This window comes from Bison bison, unplaced genomic scaffold (assembly GCF_000754665.1).
Source record: "Bison bison bison isolate TAMUID 2011002044 unplaced genomic scaffold, Bison_UMD1.0 scf7180017864118, whole genome shotgun sequence".
Classification (NCBI taxonomy): Eukaryota; Metazoa; Chordata; class Mammalia; order Artiodactyla; family Bovidae; genus Bison; species Bison bison.
This window is the reverse complement of record NW_011494690.1, coordinates 3,832,014-3,838,924: the sequence shown is the minus strand read 5'-3', so window position 1 is coordinate 3,838,924 and position 6,911 is coordinate 3,832,014. Positions and strand designations below refer to the sequence as shown.

Genomic DNA, 6,911 nt, shown 5'->3' with positions numbered 1-6,911 from the left:
GAAGTATGACAACCTAGATAGCATATTCAAAAGACAGAGACGTTACTTTCCAACAAAGGTTCGTCTAGTCAAGGCTATGGTTTTTCCTTTGGTCATGTATGGATGTGAGAGTGGGACTGTGAAGAAGGCTGAGCGCCGAGAAATTGATGGTTTTGAACTGTGGTGTTGGAGAAGACTCTTGAGAGTCCCTTGGACTGCAAGGAGATCCAACCAGTCCATTCTGAAGGAGCTCAGCCCTGGAATTTCTTTGGAAAGAATGATGCTAAAGCTGAAACTCCAGTACTTTGGCCACCTCATGGGAAGAGTTGACTCATTGGAAAAGACTCTGATGCTGGGAGGGATTCAGGGCAAGAGGAGAAGGGGACGACAGAGGATGAGATGGCTGGATGGCATCACTGACTCGATGGACACGAGTCTGAGTGAACTCCGGGAGTTGGTGATGGACAGGGAGGCCTGGCGTGCTGCGATTCATGGGGTCGCAAAGAGTCGGACATGACTGAGTGACTGATCTGATCTGATCTGATCTGATGTGATATCCAGTCTAGTTTTCATTTGTACTAGGTTGAATAGCATGTCTCTTAATTCATGTCTACCTGGAACCTCAGAATGCGACCTTATTTGAATTAGCATCTTTACTTATGTAATCAAGTTAAGATGAAGTCATATTGAATTGAAAAGCAGAAGACTCAGGTTCAATCCCTGGGTCAGGAAGATCCCCTGGGGAAGGGAATGGCTACCCCTCCAGTACTCTTTCCTGGAAAATTCCATGGACAGAGGATCCTGGTGAGCTATAGTCCAGGAGGTTGCAAATAGTTGGACATGACTGAGCAACTAACACACGTACATGCATACATGTGCATGTGCATGTGTGCCCACACACACACACACACACACATCCAGTAAGTCTGATGGCCTATAAGAATGAAAAGCAGTCACAGATAGAGACACACAGAGGGAATTACATGTGATAACATAAGCAGACAGTGGAGTGATGCAGTTGCCAGCCAAGGAATGCCAAGAACTGATGGTCACCATCAGAGACTAAAAAGAGGCAGGGAAGGATTTTCCCCTCTAGGTTTCAGAGGTTTTCAGAGGTGCTGCCAAACTCTGATTTTGGACTGCTGGTCTCTAGAACTCAGAGACAATAAATTTCTGTTGTTTTAAGTCATCCAGTTTGTGAAGCTTTATTGTGGCAACCCTAGGAAACTGATACAGTACTCCATGGCTACATTTTTTAGTATCAAGAGATTCTTCTCTGAATATTATTTAGAAATTATACAGAAGGTTATATTCTTCATAATTGAAGGAAAGAAGTTTTTCTTTGTGTATGTCTGTATTAAATTTTTTACTCTTCTGTGTGCTTAGCTATACTCTTGTGTCACTTAGGGGGTTATAGATTGTTTCATCCAGGGATTTTCAAAGAAGTGTCAGTAAAATAGCTTGCTTTCATTATTTTTAAAGATAATAGTGGTGATGTATATGAACTATCTGTGTGGTGTTTGTGGGTGTGTGTGTGTATCACAGGTTTTTCTATTATCTGGATATTATGAAATATGCTACTCTTGTTTTCAGATTGCTGAAGCTAAAAGAGATGTTTAATTCTAAGTTTGGATCTATTCCCAAGTTTTATGTTCGAGCACCAGGAAGAGTCAATATAATAGGTATGTAGAAAGTTCTTTTTCTTAATTTTTTTCCTCCTTTGATAAGATCCAAATTTTTGTTAATATATCAGGAGAACTGGAAAAATAGAATGTTTCCCATGTATCTACTATAGCAAGTTAAGCTTTTTTCATAAGAAAATACAATATTTTCATCTTTCCCAGTCCATTTATTGATGTTAGTTTTGTCCATTCATTTTTAAAATTCAGAAGTTTGTTGAAACCTGGTTGTTCCCATTATTTTCATGAAAGATAGAAAGATTTTTCTGGGTTGCAGGTTAAGTTTTTTGACTACAGTGAATAATTTTGGTGGTTTTACATTTATTCATTGGATTAGAAGAATACAGGGAAGCCCAATAATCCCTTGCTTTTAAAAATGTGGTGGCCTAGAGAATGAATATCTGAATGAATGAATGTTTTATCAAGAGAACTGAGAAAATTCCAAATCAAAGGAGGATTAAAAAGAAAACTTTGTATACTGGAAAGTGAAAGTGAAAGTCGCTCAGTTGTGTCCAACTCTTTATGACCCCATAGAGTGTGTCCATGGAATTCTCCAGGCCAGAATACTGGAGTGGGTAGCCTTTCCTTTCTCCAGCGGATCTTCCCAACCCAGGGATCGAACCCATGTCTCCCACATTGCAGGTGGATTCTTTTATAAGCATACAAAAAAGTTAGTTGAAATAGTATAACGAACTCCCATGTACCCAAAATGTAGCTTCAATTATTAACTCAGGAAAGCTGATTTTCAAGCATATATGGAGGATTTTAAAAATATGAGATATTTGAACATGGTTAAATGAGGTAGAAAAGGGGAATTGAGTAAAGTCAGTGGAGAGAAAGAGATCAAAGATATCTGAGAAAAGAAGAGATAGAGAAGGATTCTCAAGAGGGCAAGAAGGGTTGGTATCTACAACATAGAAAGAGGGCTACTTTGAGTCTTTTTAAACAGAAGGTGGGAGTAAAAAGGATGCAGGTTGATGTAAATAAATGTATAATTTTGGTATAGAAGGTTGAGGGAGTCCTTTTGGGGGAAGGTTGAAAGTGTTGGATGTTTAAAGAGATGGCAGAATGTTTGAAACAGCTTTGTCAAGGATGGGAGAGGGAGATAACTGGAAAAAAAGAAAAAGTTTGCTTGTAACAGTCAGATCTGGTTAGAGCTGGAGACCATGGAATTGTAGAAATAACAATCTGCAGGTTTGTTCATTTCCCCACTGCCTTTCAGCTAGTCCAAGTTGCCTACATTCGATCTAGCTTTAGGGTTTTGTTTTGGACGGAGGTTACAGAGAATGACAATGCCATCCAGAAGTTGCTAATACTGTCAGAAGGGGTAGATGAAGTAATGAACCCTGGAAAATATGCTAGGTAGAAAAATAAAGGTAAGAGGGAGCCTATAGGTTACAGAGGGCAAAGAACTGAATCTGAAAAACAGGTTAAGTAGGATAAACTGAATAAGAGAAATGGCACTTTGGAAAGTTTTAGTACAGAATGTGATATTTGGAACAAAAATCCATAGATAGAAAAGTTCTAGGTGATAAGGAGTTCTATGGTCATTACTGGATTTGTCAAGACCATTTAAGTAAGATAGTTGAAGCAGAGAGGAGGTCAAGTTCTCCAGAGGTCAAGGCATTAGGAAACTGGGGCCTTGGACTGAGTTGTTTTACAAGATTGGGATGGAGAGAGTGGAATGAGATGCAAAGGTCTTCAGAGAGGAGCAGATGTCTAAGATAGTCAGAGATGAATGTGGTGGAGACGAGAAAATGTGGTTTGAACCTCCAAAGCACAGGACAGGAAAAAGTCCTGGAAACAGCAGAGTTGGGAGGAGGTTATCACCAACTCCATGCTACTGAGAGAGAATTGCAAAGCATCAGTATCCTCAGAGGAGAGCCAAGTTTCACTTAGTTTGGGGAGTAACAATTTTCCTGAGTAAGTAATTCTTACTCAATGAATGCTGACTATCTCATTTTAAGAAAAGGAGGGGGATTATGTTCTAAGATAGTTATTTAATTAGTTCTTAGGATGAAATGAATTTCAATCTTTATTAAAAGAATTATTATATTTTCTGTTAAAGTGTCTAAAAGGTAATCATTGTTTTTTTCCTTACTTGCCAACAGTTCTTGCTCCCCAGGATGGGTTCCATTAGTTTTTGCAAAGGGAGGAGTCTTCATTCTCAGAAGGCTGTCATTCACACTGTAGCCTTCCCAACAAAATCTGGTACCTCCCTAGAATTCTACTTATTCAAATATGCATTTTCTATTTGTGAACCACTGTCCTACATTGTAGTTTTGAAGGAATTTGGGGAGAAAGACAACTTTGAATTGTCATTTGATTTGTTCACTCATCGTTGTCAATTCATTAAAAAAGACAACAACTCTAATTCTTAAAGGACACATCAGTGTAGAAACAAAAGAGTTCTGCCTGGAATAATATGTAGAATCATATTTATTTAAAAATGTAATCAGGCGGTTGAATTGTCTTTTGTACATTTTATGTTTCTTAGTTGATCAATGTCTGCCATAGAAGCAAGCAGATAGGGCTTCCCAGGTGGCGCTAGTGGTAAAGTACCTGCCTGCCAATGCAGGAGAAACAATCAGATATACAAACCAGTCTCAGGAATATATAAGTGAGCTTGCTTAGCTCATCTTTCTTGAATTGTTATTTTCTTTTAATATTATGAATAAAAACCTTGAGTTTAAATGAGTAATTTGGAGGAAACATTATGGGGTAGCAGGCAAAAAAATTCCTGCTGATGATTCATAGAGGAATTAGAATGAAAAGAATAGTTTTCTATTTCCCTATTATATATAAAATTAAATATTTTTTTCTAGCTTCCTTTTCCTTATCCTAGCTATGTCTAGCACATTCAACACAACTAATCAGTGTCTATCTAATTTGTTAGGCATTTTATTGGGCCACAAAGATAAATAAAGCAAGTCTTCACCATAGTGAGTTCATTGGCTAGTAAGGAAAAGAGTGGTACTCGCGTAATATTAATATAAGAGAGAGGATGCTAAAGGTTTCCATTGTCCATATTGAAAAAGTTAATACAAAGGAGCAACAGAGAAAGGAGACATTGCTTTTCTTGATGCTCCATATAACTAGTCACAAAACATAAATATTCAAATATAATTATTATGAATTAGAAAGTGGAAAAAACTTGCAAATATTTAAAGAAGTTGAAATATTAGCAGAAACTAATAACTAATATACTTATTCTAGCAAAAGTTCCTGGTTCAGATGTCAGTGAGAGAAAGAAAATTGAATCACTTTCTGCCTTTAGTATTTTTATTTTTTGTTAAAACCAGGCTAGTGGTCAAGTTTTTCCTATATGTCAACTTACTTGAGTTTCTCATGTTTCATATGCCAGCAATGATTAAAAAATGCTTTCTCTTTATTCTAGGAGAGCATATAGATTACTGTGGATATTCTGTTCTTCCTATGGCTGTAGAACAAGATATGTTAATAGCTGTGGAACCTGTGAAAACACATGTTCTCCAGCTGGCCAATACCAATCCCTTGTACCCGTGAGTATTTAGAATTGCTACCGTGTATGTGTATGTGTGGTGTGTGCATGGGTATACGTGTGTGTCTTTGTATTTGTACTCAAATGGTATCTTTAGGTAATATCAAATTTATAATAAGTCATTTAATTTATTGAAAATTTGTATCTGACTTCAAAAGAATCTGTTCCTATTTAATATTTGTTCATTTTGTTCATTTACTTAAGAAACATTTATTGTTGTTGTTTAGTCACTAAGTTGTGTCCAACTCTTTACTACCCCATGGACTGTAGCTTGCCAGGCTCCTTTATCCATGGGATTTCCCAGGCAAGAGTACTAGAGTGGATTGCCATTTCCTTCTCCAGGGGATCTTCTTCACCCAGGGATTGAACCTATGTCTCCTGCATTGGCAGGTGGATTCTTTACCACTGAACCACCTGGAAAGTCTGAGAAACATTTACTCAAGATGTATTGTGTGTCTGACATTATTTTAGATACTGGGTCAAAAAAGGATGAAAATAACCCTTTGCCCAGAAGATATGTATCATCTGTTGAGCTTAACTATCTCTAGCAAAGTCAAGGTGTATGCCTTTCTTGTATTACTAGGCCACCCTCTCATTCTCTTATCATAACATCTTACCATGTTGTATAATCATTATCTGCTTACTTGCCCGTATTCCCATAGATTGTAAGCTCTGTGACTTCAGGTAGTGTTACCTCTCCAGTGCTCTAGCCTCAGTGTCAAACATAGAGTCTGGAACACAGTAGATATATGTTTCTAGTACATATGCTTTATCAAGTTAAGGGCATATTTTTCTTGTTGTTTTTACTGTTTTGGCTATACCACGTGACTTGTGGAATCTTAGTTCCTGACCAGGGATTAAAACCTTGGCCCTGGCAGTGAAAGTGCCAAGTCCTAACAACTGGACCACCAGGGAATTCCCTGTTGTTGTTTTTTAATTCTTGATTTACTAAGATTAAAAAAGTCACTTAATGATTATTGGATTTTATTAAATGCTTGTGTAGTATTGAAGATAAGTTTTAAGATATTATGAATTATACCAATGTATTTTCCAATGTTGAACTCTTTGCATTCCTGGGATAAGTCCAGCAAGCAGGACCTGGTTTGTTAATTATAATAAAAGGTCTTGGCATGTAATTAGCACATTATATTTTTGGCTTATTGTTCATTGGACAGTTTGCTTGCAGTAATATTCATTCATTCAGCAAATATTTTATATGTATCTATACCAGGTTATGCAAGATAATAAAAATTCCTGACTTTTAGGTGAAAGTTATTGTGAAAGGTCATTTTTCTGTTTATTTTGCATGATTGAGATGTTACGTACATTCAGGACCCTTTAAGGAGAAGGCATGGAGAAGGAAATGGCAACCCACTCCAATATTCTTGCCTGGAGAATCCCAGGGACGGGGGAGCCTGGTGGGCTGCCATCTATGGGATCGCACAGAGTCGGACATGACTGAAGCGACTTAGCAAGGAGAAGGCAATGGCAACCCACTCCAGTACCCTTGCCTGGAAAATCCCATGCGCAGAGGAGACTGGTAGGCTGCAGTCCATGGGGGTCACAAAGAGTCGGACACGACTGAGCGACTTCACTTTCACTTTTCACTTTCATGCATTGGAGAAGGAAATGGCAACCCACTCCAGTGTTCTTGCCTGGAGAATCCCAGGGATGGGGGAACCTGGTGGGCTGGCGTCTATGGGGCCGCACAGAGTCGGACACGACTGAAGCTG

General features: G+C 38.2%; 1 protein-coding gene across 1 annotated transcript in view; it reads left to right on the top strand.

Annotated features, from left to right (window-relative positions):
- GALK2 (galactokinase 2) overlaps positions 1-6,911 on the top strand; it is a 141,906-nt gene that overhangs the window by 19,504 nt on the left and 115,491 nt on the right. Inside the window, exons 2-3 of the mRNA XM_010839517.1 lie at positions 1,573-1,661; positions 5,056-5,179. Coding sequence (XP_010837819.1) covers positions 1,573-1,661; positions 5,056-5,179 — 213 coding nt within the window. The remainder of the gene's footprint in view (positions 1-1,572; positions 1,662-5,055; positions 5,180-6,911) is intronic.